The 20,694-nt window shown below is 40.8% G+C and overlaps 1 protein-coding gene across 2 annotated transcripts in view; it reads left to right on the forward strand.

The window, feature by feature from the left end:
• Positions 1-20,694, forward strand: part of NELL1 (neural EGFL like 1) — a 949,069-nt gene that overhangs the window by 237,469 nt on the left and 690,906 nt on the right. For both annotated transcript variants that reach the window (XM_004607851.3, XM_004607852.3), the window contains exon 11: positions 7,623-7,722. In XM_004607851.3, coding sequence (XP_004607908.2) covers positions 7,623-7,722 — 100 coding nt within the window. The remainder of the gene's footprint in view (positions 1-7,622; positions 7,723-20,694) is intronic.

Consider the following 20,694-nt stretch of genomic DNA (forward strand, 5'->3'; position numbering starts at 1 on the left):
AAGAAATTGGGGAGTGAGAACTAGAGGAAGGGGAAGATTAGGAGTGAGCACAGAGAAGCTGATGCACTACAGAATGGCCAGTTCCTGACAAAGCACATTTGGTTGTGTGGGGTAGCTCCGGAGAGATTGTTGGGAAACACTGTCTCAGAACAGACTGGCTCCTCAAGTGCTCATATCTACATCAATTTATCTGATTTTCTTGGAGGAAAAGAAAGAAATTCCATTTAAGGATTGAGAGAAGAGCACTTATAGACTTGCAGAACTGTTCAAGGAGCTTCTGACAAAATGGTTTGAATCCAGTTCTTTGCAGGGAAGAGGGAAACCTCTTCCAAAATTTCCTCTCTCATTTGCCAGAATCCACCTGGGATTATATCCCTTGAAGTTGAAGCTTCCTGTTGAATCTCAATTCTTTCTCTCTTCCTCTCCCTACCCCTCTCCTTCTCCTTCTTCCTCTCTCTCTCTCTCTCTCCATCTCTCTCTCTGTGTTCCATATTGGTGAGCAGCACTCTTTAATCTTTGGCAAAGGCAGGGATAGTGTGACAGATCTATGACCTCTCCATTAGCAAAGCAAGTTAAAAAGTCTGGGAGCAGGATCAGGGAACTTGGTCCAGGGCTGGGCATGAAGGCCGTCCTCAGTGACAGCCAGCTGTTCTAATGATTCCAGTTGATCAGCTATTCATGTCCACCCTCAGTACAAGGATGACATGTTCCCTATAAGTGATTTCATGTCTCAGGGAGCGAAAATGATTTGAGATTTAAGGGTCTGACTTTTTCTTTTACCTCAGGGGAAGCTGAGATGACGGAAGGTAATGTTGGTTGCTTTGCTGATGACCCCAGCACCTGTCACTTGAAACTAGCGATCCCTTTACTTTTCAAGCAGAAGTAACGGGTGACTCAGGCAAGGGTCACATTTATGATTTGGACTTTGTTATCAGAAAGGATCAAACAGATGTCATTTGAGACCTGGCAGTGATAGGAGCACTGATTTAAATGCCAGCTTTCAGAAGACCATTTAATTCTCTGTCACATTGTTAGCTGCCCCTTGCACTTTGGTTCATCTTTTACTCTTGCTGTGCTCATATATTTTTATAATTTAAAAGTCAGCTGGGCAGGCATATTATCTTTGCACCTGTGTGTGTTCTTGAATAATTCACTGTATCCTAAAAAATAATTGATTGCTTTCATTTCATTTCATTTCATTTTATTATCTTTCTAGTTGGGCTGGAGCAATAGCACAGCGGTTGGGCTTTCGCCTTTCACGAGGCCAACCCGTGTTCGATTCCTCCACCCCTCTCTGAGAGCCCAGCAAGCTACTGAGAGTATGGAGCCCGCACGGCAGAGCCTGGCAAGCTACTCGTGCGTATTGGATATGCCAAAAGCAGTAACAATAAGTCTCTCAATGAGAGACGTTACTGGTGCTCACTTGAACAAATTGATGAGCAACGGGATGACAGAAACAGAAATAGAAAATCTTTCTAGTTATTTAGCAAATGATTTCTGTGTACAGAGAAAAGGGTCAATGACAGTTAACATTTAACATTTCTTGAGCACTTATATATTTTTTGGTACTCTGTCAAGCATCTTAAATACATTAACTGTTAAGCCTTCTACTAATCCAACAAGGTAGCTACAATTGATACCATTCCCATTTAATATATTGAGAAATCAAGACACTGAAACTCAGAGTCACCAAACTAGTAAGTGGGCTAGCTGGGACCTGACCCTGTATGATCTTACCTCAGTTTACTTTCTCAAGTTTCTCTACTTTCACTTCTAATGTTATTATTTCAAAGTAATTCCAAAGTAACTCTTATTTCTGATTATTAGAAGAGCAGATTCAGAAGGATTGAATGATTGCCTTTTAGTCTGAGAACGCCCGATTGCTCGGACTATGGTTCACTGAATCCCTTGATAAAGCACAGCATTTATAAAAGATCATAAAAGAGCTGTGGGACACATCTAATGGCTATTGTCAGCAGACCCTGGGCCTCTCCCAGGCTGCCGTTGTCAAGATTTCAGCCTCTATACCCTATGGCACTTATTGTCTGGAATGAATTTGCTTCTCTTTGAGGCATCCAAAATGGCCCTATGTAATGCAACTGTCCTTGGGAGAACTGAGTGACACAATTAATCAAATAATTTTCTATGTTCTGTGGCTCAAATGAAGATCCTCAGTTGACAAGAGGCTGCGTGAAGATCATATACTTCCATCTTTCCAATTTCATTGTAAGGCTTATGTGACTCCAGTTAAACTGTAAAAAAACAAACACAAACACAAAAAACTCATTCAAAATATTTTCAGGAGGATTTTGCAAAAGTGAATATACAGTTTTTTAAAAAATAAGTTCTTCCAACAGTGTTGCACATTTTTGTCCAATTTTTTATGCCCTACAACATCTCTTTAAGACACCAACATTTACCCCCTAATTTTGAGTTTTATGTTCTTAGAAAATCAGAATAAATCACAGTGATTAGAAAAGAACTTGAAAATATTTATATTTTATCTATGACATGGAGGAAACTCTTGGCAATTAGAAGAGAGTAGATTAACTGTGTATTTTTTCACCAATGTGAATTTCCAAAGTTTATATCATACCCAGGGGAATATGTAAATGTTGATCATTTATATTTTTGCTAGAGAGTTTTGAAAATAAATTTTAAAAGATTTGTACTTAATTATTTGGCTGGCATAAACTATTTGATGGTATTTAATCTAATATACTCACAGTTCATTTTGTTTCCAAATTTTTAAAAAGGAGTTGGCTTCTAAACAATTGGCATTATGCTTTTGTTGACTGATTTAGTTGCAAAGTGAGCCCTTTTAATGACAAATATTTAGCATGAATTTTCTTCTTATTATTATTAATTTATTCTTTATTTTATTGAATCACTGTGAGATATAGTTACAAGCTTTCATGTTTGAGTTACAATCACACAATAATCAAACACTCATCCCTCCGCCAGTGCACATTCCCCACCACTTATATTCCCCAGTCTACCCACACTTTTCCCACCCTCCCACTGCCTCCATGGCAGACAATATTCCCCATACTCTCTACTTTTGGGCATCATGGTTTATAATACAGTTTATAATACAGTGTTTGGTCCTTTATCTACGTTCAGCACACATATCCCATCCTGACCTATTCTTCCAGCCATCATTTTCTTGGTGACCCCTTCTCTATTCCAGCTGCCTTCTCCTCCCCCCACCCACCCCCAGCCAGCTCATGAGGCAGGCTTCCAACTGTGGAGCAATCTTCCTTGGGTGTCAGTCTCATGTTATGTTATTTTTTTTTTCTTTTTGGGTCACATCTGGCAATGCACAAGAGTTGCTCTGCACTCAGGAATTATTTCTGGCAGTGCTCAGCAGACCATAAGGGATGCTGGGAATCGAACCTGGGTCAGCTGTATGCAAGGCAAATGTCCTACCTGCTGTGCTATTGCTCCAGCCCCATCATGTTATGTTATTTTATACTCCACAAATGAGTGCAGTCCTTCTATATCTGTCCCTCTCTTTCTGACTCATTTCATTTAGCATGATACTCTCCATGTCTACGGATGGTTTTAAAGGGATTTTTTTTGAGGGCTACACCCAGCTGTGGGGGGAGTTATTATTGGCATTGTGCTGGGAATGATCCTTAATGGTGCTCAGGGGACATTATGCAGTGACAGAATTGAAACAGGATAGGCTTCATGTAAGACAGACACCTTTTCCTCTATCTCTGGCCCTTGAATGAGTATTTATTATTTAAAACTTATATACAACTTACATTAAAACTCCTCTGCTGTTTATTCTTATTTTATTGCTGTTTTTTGGCTACACCCTGGTGCCCAGGGGCTGCGTCTGACATGTCACCTGGGTTCACTCTGGTGCTTGGGGAAGCAAGCAGTGCCTGGGATTGCAAAGCATGAGCTCGAGCTCTTTGAATGATCTCCATGGCCCAAACGATTACTTTTTTTTTTAAAAAAAAAATCTTCCCAGCATCAAAACAGCTTTTAACCAAGCATAAATGTTAGCAATGGGTAAAATTTATAATAAAAAATAAAACATGTAAGGGTGATCATGAAAATCACTCCAATAGCCTACTACCTAGAGCTAGCTGCCATTAGCACTTTGTTCTTTGACAACAGTGGTGAAAATTTATCATTTCCGTTTGGGTTCCTCTAAGAGTCCATCCTCCCTGAAATAAGGGTTTCACCTTCCGCTTATTTGTCAAGGTTGTGCTGGCAGGAGAAACCAGTAAGTGGAGTTGGAGGGTGAGGGTTCAAGACTTGGGGAAAGGAAGGAGGTAAGTATGTGTGAGATTTTAGGGGAGAGATCAGGCAGTCTCTGATTCTAGCAAGGATGTTGGAACATATCCTGGCTACAGCCTCTCTTCTAGGTAAGAAACCTCCCATGCCTGTCAGCTATTGGCTTTATGCAGTGCGAATGGACATGTAGAACCTGTCAGTAACAGCCTTGGATGAGTTGACTCCTGTGCCAAGGCAGCAGTCTGAGGGTGATGGGTAAAAACATTGAGGAGCTTAAAAATGGACACACAGATCTGATAAAGGGGGATCCCACTGTGCCCATCATCTTTAGAGTGAGGAGCCACTACTTATAAATAGGAAAGCAGGCAAAGCTTTCCTTTGCCTTTAGCTTGTTCGGTGGATAGTAAGGATGCATGCTTTTATTGCTCGTAATCATTGATTTGAATCCCTGTTGTGGAAAGTACAAATTATGCACCCATTAGCTTTAAGACTGGCAGTAGGCAAGGCTTGTGTGTGTGTGTGTGGCCTGGGTTGAGGGGTGAGACTGGGAGGGAGCTGATAAGGGGTACTGAAGGGGAATAGCAGGGTGAATTTTTCACATCTGAATGGCAGTGCTGAGATGGATAGGAGAAAAGCAAGAGACGTAGATATTTGGTAGACTGGGAAATGAAGAACACAGGGCAAGAGAAAAAGAGCACAAGGCATAGAATTCTAGAGGCTGGACTGAATTGTTTTGAGCTGGGGAATGTGAGAGAAGAAAAGGAGCTAAAGTGCAAATAATGCAAAAAGATGAGTCTTCGGTAATTGAATTAATATTTGGCATTCAGAATTATGGTAGTGCTCAAAGTTGGGAACAGATGGGTGTGAGGTAGATAATGGACTTCATTGCGAGGCCAAGCAACTGTGGGGCCTCTGGACATGGAAATCAGAGCTGGGCTAGCCTGCTGTCTGCTGTTCCCTGATGCCCCTCCTAGGTGGGGAATTACCCTTTGACCCTTGAGAAGTCTCTTCTCCAGCTTGCTTTTCTCTTGACTTACATCTTGTGTTTAGATGGGGAGAGAAAATCTAAGCCTTTCAGATAAATCAGGAAACTCCTACACCTTCTCAAAAGAGTAATTCATGGGTTTAATTTTTAAATTCAGAGTAAAACTCAAGTAAGCTAAATCAATGAAACTAAATAAAGATGCTAGTCAGGGCTGGTGCAACAGCACAGCAGGTAGGACGTTTGTCTTGCATGTGGCCGACCTGGGTTCGATACCTCCAGCCCTCTCAGAGAGCCTGGAAAGCTACCGAGAGTCTCCTGTGAGCTTCAGGCTGCAAAGAAGGCTCTCTTACTCACCGAGATATTCCTCATGTTCCATCAAAATAATTTTGGGGCTGGAGCAATAGCACAGCGGGTAGGGTGCTTGCCTTGCACCAGGCTGACCCAGGCTGACCCAGGTTCCATTCCCAGCACCCCATATGGTCCCCTGAGCACCAACAGGGGTAATTCCTGAGTGCAGACCCAGGAGTAACCCCTGTGCATCACCGGGTGTGATCCAAAAAGAAAAAAAAAGATGCTAGTCACTGTCATTGTCATCCCATTGCTCATCAATTTGCTTGAGCAGGCACCAGTAACCTCTCTATTGTGAGACTTCTTGTTACTGTTTTTGGCATATAGGATATGCCACGGGTAGCTTGCCAGGCTCTGCCAGGTGGGCGAGATACTCTCGGTAGCTTGCCGGACTCTCCGAGAGGGGTGGAGGAATCAAACCCGGATCGGCTGCATGCAAGGCAAATGCACTACCCACTGTGCTATCACTCCAGCCCGGGAGAAATTGTATTTTTTAAAAAAAAATTTATTGCTCTTAAAAGTATCATTTTAAATAAGTATGATAGTAATGAATGTTGGACTGGAGCGATAGCACAGCGGGTAGGGAATTTGTCTTGCATGTGGCGGATTCCTCTGCCCCCTTGGAGAGCACCGCAAGCTACTGAGAGTGTATAGCCCGCATGGCAGAGCCTGGCAAGCTCCCCATGGAGTATTCGATATGCCAAAAACACTAACAACAAGTCTCACAATGGAGACGTTACTGGTGCCTGCTCAAGCAAATGGATGAGCAACTGGATAACAGTGATAAAGATGCTAGTAATGTGGACAAATGGAGCTTTTGGTGTGTGAGGGCCCGGAAATGTCCCTGCTAGATATTTATATGTTATAGTAACTTATCTTATTTGTATTAAAGAAATTCCGGTGCTCATCTAAAGAGCCCTCCTCCAGTTCATTTGTAGTTACATATCTTGGCTCTTGGCTGTTTCCTCAATCAGGAACTTTTCTGTTTTTATTAACTCATTTGCTTACATATACATTCATTCATTTATGAGGGAGCTCACCCAGCAGTGCTCAGGGGCTATTTCTGGTTCCTTTCCCAGAAGTGACCTCTGGCAGTGCTTCGGGGACTACATGAGGTTCCTGGATCAAACTGGGATTCCCAGGAAACAGGACCTGTGTCTTCACCCCTATGCCATCTCTCCTGCCCCAAATTTTTTCTCTTCCATTATTCAAGTTCCCTCAAATGTGGCTGTTTGTTTATAAATTCTCTCTGCCTTGGCAAAGCTAGTCTCCCATGATACACTACACTATAATATCTAAATTAAGGTACATAGTTTAGGAATTGACTGTGTTATGTTTTACAGTTTAGGGTTTTTTTTTTAACTCCCTCTATACTGAGCTCATCAAGGGCAAGATATCAAATTTGCCTTGAGTTAATAGTGCTTGCTGTCTGGTGGACTATACAGATAAGCTAATGAGAGCTCCTTGTACATAATTTCCCAGATATATTCAGTGATGTCATATTAATCGTTCAAAATAGGTTATTGGGGCAGGAGAGATAGTGTAGGGGACATGGCATAACTTTGTAGTCTCTGACCTGGCTTTTTCCCCAGAACCATCCAACAACAGAGCTGGTAGTAGCCTAGCACTTCCAGGTGTCACCTCCAAACCAAAACAAATAAGCACAACATCCAAATCAGCTTTCATGTGGGATGCCCCCATTATCGAAATCAGCAGATACTGCAAATTAGGGTTCCCTACCTAACCTTTCAATGGTTAGCAAACTCTCAACACTGTCTGCACCTTTCTGCTTCTAAAAGACACTCAAAAATCATTTTTTTGGAGATCAATGCTCTTGCACCACGGAACAGGAAATTTGCCTTCTCTTCCTGGAGTCATGTCAATTTAATTAGCAAATTTGTCATTACTAGTTGAATTCCCGGGAGCACTGTTGATTATAGTGGGTGGGTGGTTATTACTGCAGGCTCTTAAAAATGAACATGAGACGTTTGTGCTGCTGACTATGAATATTTTTGTTTCCCTACTATTTGGCTTCCAGGGTGGAGTTTTAGTGAAAATTACAGAAGCCTGCCCTCCTTTGAACTGCTCGGAAAAGGACCACATCCTCCCAGAGAACCACTGCTGCAGTGTCTGTCGAGGTTAGTGCACTTGGGGGTAGGCTGTGTCTGGGTGGGGTGTCTATAAGACTGTGCGTGGGTTTAACGAACCATGGGGTTCAGTAACAGCCTAGGCCCACTACTCGGCTCTGCTCCTTTGAAATTTGCATTCCCTACTTACCTTTCTCAGCCACAATCTCAACTGTGAAATGAAGATAATAGGATCTACTTCATAGGGTGGCTGTGAGCATTAAATGGGATAATGCATAAGCACCTAGCATCGTGTTAGCACGTGAGCAACATTCAATAAGCAATAGTTACTATAATGATAATGACTGTTTCTGCGGTAATGGTTATTATAACTGTATCATTATCATTACATTTTTCTCATGAGTGGGACTGAGAAGCATTGTTTTCAGCCCCTTTCATGCCCTAGAGTGATTCCTTACTCAGAGATTTATATGCAGCTTTTTCATTTCCAGGAAGGGAAAAAATCCTCAGCAAGCAATAACTAATTGTTTATTATTTGGGGGGCAGAATTTATTTTGCTCCTTCTCTGATATTTTCTTCTGTTCTCAACTTTATTTTCTCTTCAACCCCAGCAGAAAGGCAACTTCCTCTCTGAAACTTCTCAAGCAGAATTAGATGGATTAAATGAATCTATATTTTATTTTAAAAAAATTCTTAAAAAGCCAAGCACAGATGAATTTACATCTACTGTTTTGAAATCTTCTCCATAATCTCAGGTACCCAGGAGTTATATCCAGGGATAAACAGGAAGTTTACTTAGTTAAGAAGAATCTAGCTTCACACAGCAGTTTAGCTCAGAGAACCCAGCATTTTCCTTTCCTTCCTCCACCCCTTGCCTTTTGAAGAGGTTGGCAAATAATTTTCTGTAAAGAAGAGGCCATAACACCAGTGTTACAGTCTTTGTGGGCTGAAGGTGTCTATTGCCAACACTCAGCTCTGCTGTGGGATTTTGCATGGCACTGAAAACTCTGGATAAAGGTATGAGTATTACTGGATTTTAGCACAATTTTTTTTTTTAATCAGAACAGGTGGCAGCTCACAATTCACTGACTCCTCTTCTAGCATATTTTGGTACATAAACGTACTGTCTATTTTATCATGGAGAGTTTTCAGCTTACATTGAGATTTCCTTCTAGTTGGTCATTTGAGAAGTCTAGTTTGATGAACTTCCTTGGAAGACTTAGTACATTCATTAGTAGGCAAGAATGGCTCTTAAGTTCAGTAATGTACCTTTGGAGAAACTTACTTTCAAGGCTCCCAGCATCTTTGCAGCTGGGATGCTTTAGAAAGACCTAGAGATTGACTGGAATTTCCAGAGGGATGCATTTATTGGTAACTGATAGGGTTGTTAGGTAAGTCTTATAATTTAATGCAAAATCCATCACTCGTTATTTGTTAAGGTGCCAGTGGGATTTAGTTTATGTAAATCCTTTCTGATTTATGGTTTCATTCGAGCAGAATCATTGATTACCCCACAGACTTTTGTAAGGAATTTCATTGCTTTGACCCAATTTATAAGAAGGCAGGTGTCACTGCGTCTGCTCAGGCATCTCTGGGAGGCATGCCAGGCCCTGAACTACCAGAGACGATGTCAAGAGACAGCGCTTTAAAAAGGAGTCTCAGGGACCGGAGAGATGAGAGCTCAACAGTCCGGAGTGCATGCTTGACATGCAGGAGCCTGTGTTTGATCCCCTGTACTGCATGGTCATCTGAGCACTACCAGGAGAAATTCCAAAGAGTGCCTCCTTATCATGGCTGGGGGTGTGACATCCCCACCCCTCAAACTAAACAAAATTAAAACAAACAAAAGTAATCTCAGGAGCTGAGTATGCAGTTTTCACTGGAGCACTTGCCTTGCATATATGAGGCTTTAGCTTGTATGTGTGAAGCTCTGGGTATGATTCCTCTGACTTCCCTCTGCCACCACCAAACACACAGACACATACCCACACCTGCCCACCCATACACACATACACACACACATGTATTAACCTCATAGGGTGCTCCCACTGCCGGAATCTTGGCAGCTTTGTCAAACTTGAGGAAAAATAATAACACAAAAATTAGATTTTTGTGAGGGGTGGGGGTGAAGCAAAATAGTTTTTATTTAAACTTATTTGAAAAGGTGTGAAGTGAGAGAAAAAGGGAAGGACGTGTCTGAGAGGGAACACAGGCTTTTCCAGAGTGAAAATAAACAAAGAAACAAAGAAACTTAGAGAAAAGCAAGCAAGATGCGTGTTCAAGGGAGAACATGAGCTTGAAGAGTGAGCCAGGAGTGAGATTTAGTAGATTAGATGGTAAACAGGATAAATCTGAAAAACTGAAACATTTTTTCTTCTTCCTATACCTACTTTCTTCTTAGCCAGGAAACTAGTAAGGCTTTTGTTTGGTATCTTTTTTTTAAAAAATTTTTTAATTTATTTAATTTTTTAAAATTTTATTGAATCACCATGTGGAAAATTACAATGCTTTCAGGTTCAAGTCTCAGTTATACAATGCTGAAACAACCATCCCTTCACCAGTGCCCATATTCCACCACCAAATAAAAACAAAAAACACCAAAAACCCAGTGTACCTCCCATCCCATCCCACCCCCCCACCCCGAACTGATAAATTTCACTTTACTTTCTCTTTACTTTGGTTACATTCAATATTTCAACAAAAAACTCACTATTATTGTTAGGAGTTCCCCACTAGAGTCAGACCTGTTGTGAAGAGTTATGAGGTCGCGTGGCTGCTATTGCCACTATAAAACCGCTATTGTGGCTGCACGGTTTTGGATTTCTGTATTTTAGCAACTAAGTCCAGGGGAATTTCTTCCAGGTATTGGATCATTGCAAGCTTGTAACTCTCATCTGTGGTCCTCATAATATGGCGGTTGCCACGCCCTTCACCCCGGCAAGGAAAAAGGCGAGAGAGAGAGAGAAATACCTTTCTTGTCCTGGGCAGACATGGGGCCGCGGCTTTGTTCTCAGTCTGGAGACATTCTGCAAGGTGCTGCTGATACCAAGAGTAGTTTAGCTGGTCTCTGGAGTCATGCTCGTGCAGCTGCGGAGAGGCCGAACGTGTGCGGCCCCTGGGATCACATCTCTGCCATGACTGGTATCTGATTTTTTAAAGGGATATGTATGATGAGTGTAGGGAGACTATTTTTAATGGTTTTTGGACAGCTCTAGTTTTGGTGGTAAAGGTTTGGACCCTACCTGGCTGTGCTCAGGGAATACTCCTGGTTCTTAGGATGATTTGTGGTGCCAGGGATTGAGCCACAAATCGAGTGGCTCAGATTTGCAGGCAAAACGAGTATCTTTACTCTCTTGCTGACCTTGACAATTCTGCACCTTGATGGAACTGAATATACTTTTAGAGAAAATATAAAAAGTGGGCAAGGACTTCCTGTTGTGGGTGAGCTTAATTTAAAAGGTTATGTGGATTATCTTTGGCTTCTCCCACTGACTTCTGTCTCCAAATTCAGACCTGGAATGAACAAGGCGTTATTATTATTCTTTTTAATTATTTATTTATTTTTTAACCGAGTCACCGTGAGCAACAGCGGCAAAGCGTTCATGTTTGAGTTTCATTCACACAATGATCGAATACCCACCCATCCACCAGTGTGCATTTTCCACCACCAATGTCCTCAGTCCCCTTCCTCCCTGTCTAACCCCTCACCCCCCGTCCAACTCCTCTCTCTGCCTCTATGGCAGGCAATTTCCCTCTTACTCTCTCTCTACTTATAGGCATTATGGTTTGCAATACAGATGGTGAGAGGCCATCGTGTTTGAGGCATCACAATGCCTCTTTCTCTGCTGAGCCGTAGTGGAGAGGAACTCAGAACAACAATCTACATGCTGCAACTTGCCTGGTACATTCATCAGAAGTGAGAGTGATTTTATGTTTTCCGGATAGTGGGGTAATCTCTTCTTCATAGAAGCAAAACTTGCATGGCTAATAACTACATAAATCATTAATCCATATGATCTCAAAAGTATATTGTCTTGAACTCCGCTTTCCAGAAATTTTATGCTGTGTTTCCCCATTGCAATTTATTTCCCAAGAGCACCTTTTAGCAGTAATCTTATAGTCTCTTACAGTATTGTAGGGAAATTTCTTTCCCCTTTGGCTTTTATTTGTCTCCTACCTTTTCTTCTTTGTTCGTGATTCTGTTGTAAAAGGAGGGGATTGGACAATTACTATTTTGACAAGGCTGGGATAGCTCATGTGGTGGTTTTTTCCCACTCAACTCTTCTAAGAGAAATGATTCGGTTTTTCTCCATTCTTCTGATCTGTTCTCATTATGCTTTCCCCACGCCTCCTTATCTGCCTCTATAACATAAAGTAGTGGAAAGGCAAGAAACCCCCAATTTCTATGTAAAGTACCTTTTACTCTGCCTATGGAAAGACCGTCCCATTTGCTCTGAGGATTGCATTTGTGTAGGGAATAGCTGCAGCTTGTCATCATCAGCTGGTGGGTCTGCCTTGACCAGAAATGTGTCTCTCATGGATGAGCAGGGCGCTGTGATTTTTAGTTACACAGTTTCTGCCACACTGATAGTATTGATTAGAGAAACTCAAGTAACTATTGTTGCTTTTGATACATGCATTGAAGGCTCTTCAGTGAACATGTATATCATCTCTCTCCCACACACTGAGAATGTCAGGCCATTAGTCACCCCAGAAGAATCTCATTCTTTAGCATTCCAAACCTTTTGCATCCCTGTTTGGGGAATGAACAGTTTCTGAAGTTTCTTTTCATTTGCGCTCTGACTGACCACCAGTCTGCTTCAGCTAGGAATAGAGAAAACAAGCACAGGGTATTCTTTTTTTTTTTTTTTGCTTTCTGACCCAAATAGGCTGGTTGCATCATAGCTGTATAGCTCAGCATATAGCACAGGGGTCAACTCTCGTGCTGTCCCACTTGAGCTACTTCCCAAGTGCCTAGCTCGACAACTTTTTAGTTTTCAACTACATTTTTATTGATTGAGATTCTGTGGTTTACAATGCTGTGAATAATGGTTCCCCTGTGCACATAATCCAAACATCATACCATCACCAGTGTACGTGTCACCATCCCTCAGGAACCCCAGTGCAATTCTTTTCATTCCCTCATACATACATGCACATATAACTCAGTTATGTGGATCAATTTTCCCATCTGTTGCTCTGTGAATTAAAAAATATATTTTAATTATAACAAGTATGAATGGATGCCTTAAATGATAAGATGAGGTTAAAGAAGATATATTTCTGCCATATAGAATATATCTACTATAATTTCCATGTCAGTGATTTTTGAATGAAATTATGCTAGCACCAGCTGATAGGCTCTATGTATTACAGATAGAAAAAAATGTCAGAGGTCTTTTGCTGAGTTATTGTTCTAACTTGTTTGATGAATTATAAAGCTATTCTTTTTACAGCACAGCTCTGCCTACTACATATGGTTACATACTGCTCCATCATTCTCACTAATTAAGGAGAGGAAATGATTGCGATTATAGTTTTTCATTTTTTTCCCTCTTTGTGGGAATTGAATCTGGTACCTTAGAGTTAAGAATAAGAATAGCACAAAACTCTAATTGTCGTATGTTGTTCATGCTCTCAATGGAATAAATCAAGTCCTGATGAGTTAAGGCACCTGGCCTTTCCAACCTTGGGTGATGTCAAATACTGTAAATCTTACTGTCCTTCAGGAAAAATTGATGGTAACAAGCTAGCCAGGTGGTTACATCCATAAGGCTATTTTATGTCCTGTAGTAGGTTTTGCCTAGGAAAAGAAACAATGGGGAAAATCGGTGAAGAAAATGTGAAAAAAAGAATCAAGGAATAGCTGGGGATGTGGCTTAATAATGGTCGAACACTGACCTTGCACATGTGAGGCCCTTGATTGGATTCCTGGCACTCTATGTTTCTTCATGCCCCTCTGGGAGTGACCTAGAACTGCTGAATGTGACCTCAAGCAAAAGAGTCCAGGTGGACAGGGTACCCTACCATTGCCAAGATCCAAATTCTCTCTCACCAGTGGTACCACCCAAACCTGCCCTAATTACATCTTTACTTTCTCTCTCTGACGCCACAGAATATTTTGTGCCAGTGACATCGCCTTCACTTGCCCTCATCAGTAGGTTGAGATAGTTGCTCTAGTAGCAGCCTGTGCTCTTAAGTGAGACCATGAGGCAGAGAGGGGGTGGAGGGAGTGGGTACCAGAAAGACATCTGTGATCTTGCCTGCAATAAAGTAATGAGATTGTGAATATAACCCCAGCAGAGAAAGCTGACTCATGAATTACATTCCATGAGAAGAAAAAAAAATCCTAATAGTCTTGACCAGGCATTCTTACGATTGCTCCAGGAAAATACACCAATCACTTGGTCCATCCCAAGACTCTCAACTCAGTCCTCGGGGTTCTATTCCCTTTGTAATTGACTCTAATTAGATCTTCAACATCGCCAATGACTTTGGAGGGTTTTCGTAGCATGTTGGAGATTTTCTGTGTTGGGGGAAAAGTCATTTCCAACATCTGTTCACAACGTGTTTATCTGTAATTTTAATTCATGCTCACTCGCCTCGTCATCTGGTCTGGACTGAAATTAGTTGAGATTATTTCTACTCTTTAAGATTTTATGCCCTTCAATTAAATCCTTCCAAAGAGTCTCGTGATTTCCCCCAGTCTGGCTCATCATTTTAGGTGAATTTGTAATTGAAACAGTTTTAAAGAGGGAATTTGCAGTGAAAAGAGATTGAGAAACGAATTGTCATTGATGAGAATGAAGCTAGTATTAAATAGACAAGCTAGCAGTTTGTAGGTATGACCTGACTTTGCATGTTGATGGAAGAAATCTGATCAGAATCCCTGTGGCTGTAGGTCCTGCTGGGCTGTGTTGTTTGTTCAGCGGCCAAGATGGGCAACAGAGGGTATTTAAAGAAGAGATGTCCTCTCAAGGAATTCTTGAAGTTTGTGACCCTGAAAGTGTCTCAGGCTACAGGGAACTTCCAAAATTCTGGAGGCTATTTGGTGTGGAATAGTCTTCAATATTGCACTCATAGAAAAGGATTGTTTTCCAAGGGAGAAACTGTAAGAGTCTAGTGATCAGTCTTTGTATGTAAGGAGCTAAAGGAATGTTGTTAATCCTCAGTCTTCTATGATATGTTACTTGTTGTGGAGTCTTCTGTGGGTGTATAATTTTTCAAAAAGATCTTTGGGCCACATACCTTCAAGTCAGCCCATAGGTAGAGCTACCTCCACACCACATAGAATATATCCTTTGCTCCTTGTATAACTTTCAAGACTGGACAAGCAGAAGTTGATGCAAGAACTGTTAACAGCTTGGGATTTGGAAAAGTGTTGAAGAATCCAGGGTTCATTTTCAGATGGTCCAGGTATAACATTTCAGAGAGGCTCTCTTCTCAGAAACAGATGAGAGGCAAGAGGTTGAGGACAGACAGTGGTGCTCTATGTGGAATCAACCTTTAATCTTAGAGAAACTGAGTTCAGTCCAAGAGTACGGCCCATGCATTCCTTTCTATGGAAGAAGTCCAAGTAGTAGATCAAAAAGATGCTACTGCCACTGGTTAAGAAGCCAGAGGAGAAACATAGTGGGTTTTGATCTACTTATAAAGGATGCAAAGTGTGAGCTGGAGAATGGCAGTGGGGGGCCCTCTTTATAATAAGCACCAGGGTTAATTTTATGCAGATTAGATAATTGGATTTTAAGAAAGCAAATTAGTTTACCAGTATTGTTTTTTTAAAAAAATTCATCAGCAAGTAAACTCTAGATTCAGGGTCATTAGGGAGAATCCAAATCTTAAACTTTTCTCCTCTTCATAGCCAGAGGAGAAAAAGTGTGACCCTAACATTCATTAATTTCCTTATGTGTTACCCCTGTCCTATCACCTTGTCCCCTAGTATAGTGCTGTGTACCCTATTAATATCATTTTTGCCTATTGCCGCTTTGGAATATCTTAGGGACACATAGAGAGGTATATGGGTCCCAATTGAGAAACTCTTGGGTTAAGCGACTTCTTTCTGATACACTCTCAGAACACTTTACCCCTACTAAAATATCTTCTGTCTAATCATCAGTTTTGGTCATTTCTCCTAGAATTTAAAGTGAGTGAATGAGAGTTTATGCTGTTTATTGCATTTTTTATTATATCTCAGTTCCACTCTTGGTTCCTGGTTACATGGTGGGTGCTTAATAAAAATTGATCAAAAGAATGTATGATACCCTGCTAGGATTTAAAATTAAGGATGTATTAGAAGCAAACTAAAACTTCATTTCAGTAGATAATGTGTCTTCCTCTGACCTTATTTTTACCTCTCAAATATAATCTAAAAGAGGGTCTCGCTCATCTCAGTACCTATACATGGATCATATCCCATTGTGTGATGGTTTATTTTTCTTCTGAGTTCCTAAGTGACAATAACGGCATTATCTCTTGGAAAACTAATAAGATTTGTTCTTTAGGAAAGATTTAAGGTATGTGGATAGACTTGAAAATGCTACTGGAAAATTGATCTCATCAAGCCATGTTATGCATTCCTTAAATGTTCCTTGATGTTGGAAACCATTGTTAGGAAGTAATTTAGCTTGCTGGAGAGAGACTGGTGTTAACATGATATTTTGGTTTATCTTCCACCTCTCATCTATGAGCTATGTAACCATAAGCAAATTTGTTCACATGTTTGAGCCTTTTTTTTTTTTTTGGTGGGGGGAGGTTTTACACCCAGCAGTTCTCAGGGCTAACTCCTGGATCTGTGCTCAGATATCACTTCTTGCAGGCTTAGGGGACAGTGTGGGGTGACAGGAATTGAACCCTGGATGGCTGTACACAAGGCAATTTCCCTACCCACTGTACAATTGCCTGGCCTCAGCCTAAACTTAATATCTGTAAAAATCAGATCACCATGCATTGGGTGTGGGAAAATGAAGAGGTAGAATTGAGGTGCCATGGAGACAGGGTTAAGGCTCCTGAGCACTTTGATATTGGTGGGGTACATTGATTTGTACATTGATACCATAAATGTTGACACCGTTGTAATCGTATTACCCAAACTATATTAAAAAACCCACAAAATACTTGTTAACTCTGATTCTGGATCATTTTGCTTGTCACCTCAAGAATTTGTTATTGAGTGCTTATGAGCTGTTGTCACGGTAACCAAGAGGCCATAGAAAAGCACTGGGAACTAAACAGTACTTGAGAGACTATTCTACCCTGTCAGATGCTTCGTGAAGTTATAGCACAGTTGAGAAGTCTGATATGACAGAAGGTGATCATGGACAAAAGAATACATGTCATAAAAGATGCACATTGAAGGAAACTTTGTAGTAAAAGAAATCCTGGCAATAGTGATCAATTCTGATGTGAGGAGAGAAATCCAGGACCTTTTTCTCTTGTAGAAAGTAATATTTCAAAATTGTCCCTTTGATATCAAAAAAACATCCACTGCCTGTAGTTGTAACATTTATTGTAAGCCTTCCAAATCCTTAAAATTTTTAAAAAACAAGTTTTAGATTGCCAGCAAATTAAATTCTTGCTCTGATTTTGACTGGGGCAATCATCAGTTAACAGGTCACAGATAGGCTGGGTGTGATATTATGCTCATCGAAACTTATAGATCCATTTTGCAATGTCCCAAGAAATGGCTGTATCCTTTACTTCTTATCCCTGCCTTTTATCCCTGCGTGGGCATATGGAATAGTTCAAAAGCACATGACCTTAGAGCTTGCCAGACCTGATTCAGAGCCTAATATCTCCATTCAGTAACTAAACATTCCCGAATTTGAGGTTTTCTTTTCTTATCTTGACCTTGAGGATATCAGTGTTATCCAGTTATTATGAACTTTCGTGATGTTGTAAACATTATCTCTATAATTATTATCATTCTTATCATAGCGGCTAAAGTTTATTGATCTTTCTTATCAAGAATTGCTGGAAGTGCTATTCATGGATTACCCCATTTAACTCTTTCCACATGTCTCCCTATTTAAGAAATTTAGTTTTATTCTAGCTATATTGCAGGTGGTTGAATTTTATTGTTTTTTTTTGTTATTATTTTATAGTTTTGGTCTTTTTGATTAAGTGCAACTCAAATACTACAGACTTAAAACTCAACTTCAAAGAAAAGTTCTAGAATGCTATTTCAAAAGGCATTAAACTAGAAGTTTGTCTAGTTCACTGATTCTGTGTTTATTTTAAAGCCTGAAACCCCATTGTTCTCATCAATATGCAAACACTATTAAATCAGAGCAATTCTTTTTGAATTGGGGCTGGGGAACTTGAACCTCTCCTGACAATTCACTGAAACACCAGGTTCTAGAATTCCTCCTCCCTCCCTCCCTCCCTCCCTCCCTCCCTCCCTCCCTCCCTCCCTCCCTTCTTTCGTTCCTTCCTTCCTTCCTTCCTTCCTTCCTTCCTTCCTTCCTTCCTTCCTTCCTTCCTTCCTTCCTTCCTTCCTTCCTTCCTTCTCTCCCTCCCTCCCTCCCTCCCTCCCTTCCTTCCTTCCTTCCTTCCTTCCTTCCTTCCTTCCTTCCTTCCTTCCTTCCTTCCTTCCTTCCTTCCTTCCTTCCTTCCTTCCTTCCTTCCTTCCTTCCTTCCTTCCTTCTCTCCCTCCCTCCCTTCTCCATTCCTTCCTTCTTCCTTCCCTCCCTCCTTCTTTCCCTCCCTCCTTCCTTCCCTTTCTTCCTTCTCTCCTTTCTTCCTTCTTTCCTTCCTTCTAAGAGCATTACACATGCAAAATCAAGTCCACTCCTATGAGCCACATTCCAGGCTCCTTGAGAAATAGTTGAATAATTAGCAACGTTGTCTACTGTACACATATGTAGATAGCAGAATTGATTTATAATATTTAGCTTCAGATTATGAATTAGAAATTAGATCTCCTAACTCTAAGATTCATTGTTTTATGTGAGATCACAGCATGTGACATAATGCTACTATTATTGATCATTAAAATATACTGGTTTAAAGATGATAGTGTGCTTTCATATGTCTTATCATATTTGATTTTCATTATGTTAGTGTAAATGTAATATCACATTATGTATTATATAAAATCCTAATTTATAAATAAATATGTATTAATAAATCATATATAAATAATGTATATTGTTTTCTATACCTTGGTGGAACTTGAATTCTAATGGAAGCTGTATGAAAAGACAGAAGACAAAGTGTAGGGTTGGATGAGATGTAGAAATGTCATTATAGAGAGTATCCCTCCGTAGGTGGCAAGGACAAATCTACTCTGTAAAAAGAGATTGCTCTGTGATTTTAGATGATGGGTATCAGTGACAAAAGTTGCATACCTGAGAGTAAAGGAGCTAAGGAACTTGCCTTGCATTCAGCCAGCCCTGTTTCAAATCCCAAGCACTGTGTATGTCTCCACCACTATCTCCACTAGCTCAGGACTGAACTGTGAGCACAGAGGCAGGAGTAAACTCTGAGTTCTTGTCAGATGTAGTTACCTTCCTTCTCTCTGCCCCCCCTCCCAAAAAAATGCATCCCTGAGAGCTTAGGGTCTGAGTTTATCCTATCTATGTGACTCAAATTTTCTTGTCTCACAGAAATGTAGTTTAGAGGGTAGGCTAATAGTACAGAGGATAGGCTGCTTGCCTTGCATACTCTCGACAAAGGTGGATCTACAGCATGTCTTATCATCCCCTGTACCCCACCCAGATTGAGCCCTGAGCACAGAGCTAAGAGTCAGCTCTGAACAGTTACTACGTGTGGCCTGAAAACAATACACACACAATTCTATTGGCATTTCTCAAGGTATGTTTCTGTGATGGATTGTCTAATACCTTGCTTTGGCTCTTCATACTTCACCTGTAAGTGATATTTTCCATGTGTTTCTTTTTAAAAAATTTTTAAAAATTTTATTATGTTTAATTTTTTTCTTACTTCACTTAGCATAGCATGCTCCAGTTCTGGTCCAATTGAAGCAAACTGCAAAAAAGAATTTCATTTTTTGAGTAGTATTCTATTGTGTGTATGTGTGTGTATATGTAGTACATATATACATATATAAATATCACTTTTTTATTGAGTCACTGTGAGATAGTTACAAAGATTCATCTTTGAGTTTCAGTCATACAATGATCGAATACCCATTCGTACACCAGTGTACATTTTCCACTGCCAATGCCCCAGTATCCCCACCCCCATCTCACCCCTCCCTCTGCCTCTGCACTGTATCACTGTCATCCCATTGTTCATCAATCTGCTTGAGTGGGCGCCAGTAACGTCTCCATTGTGAGACTGGTTGTTACTGCTTTTTTGCATATCAAATATGCCATGGGTAGCTTTCCAGGCTCTGCTGTGAGGGCAAGATACTCTAAGTAGCTTGCCGGATTCTCCTGTGCCTCTATGGCAGATAATTTCCCCCATACTCTCTCTCCACTTTTGGGCATTATGGTTTGCAATACAGATAGTGAGAGACTATCACATTTGGTCCTTTATCTACTTTCAGCACACATCTCCCATTCCCAATGATTCCTCCAACTATCATTGACCTAGTGATCCCTTCTCTTTACCAGCTGCTTTTCCCCCCAGCTCATGAGGTAGGCTTCCAACGATGGAACAATATCCCTGACCCTTGTGTCTACTGTCCTTGGGTGTCCATCTCATATTATGTCATTTTATATTCCACAAATGAATGCAGTCATTCTCTATGTCCCTCTCTTTCTGACTCATTTCACTTAGCATGATACTCTCCATGACAATTCACTTATAAGCAAATTTCATGACTTCATCTTTCCTATAGCCTAGTTCTCCCTCTCAGAGAACCTGGCAAGGTACCAAGAACATCCTGCCCACACGGAAGAGCCTGGCAAGCTCTCCGTGGCGTATTCTATATGCCAAATACAGTAACAATGATGGGTCTAATTCCCCTTACCCTGAAAGAGTCTCAAATGCAGCACCTCTGGGAAGACCGAGTAAGGAGAGGCTGCTAAAATCTCAGGGCTAGGATGAATGGAGTTG

The sequence above is a fragment of the Sorex araneus genome, chromosome 6, assembly GCF_027595985.1.
Source record: "Sorex araneus isolate mSorAra2 chromosome 6, mSorAra2.pri, whole genome shotgun sequence".
Classification (NCBI taxonomy): Eukaryota; Metazoa; Chordata; class Mammalia; order Eulipotyphla; family Soricidae; genus Sorex; species Sorex araneus.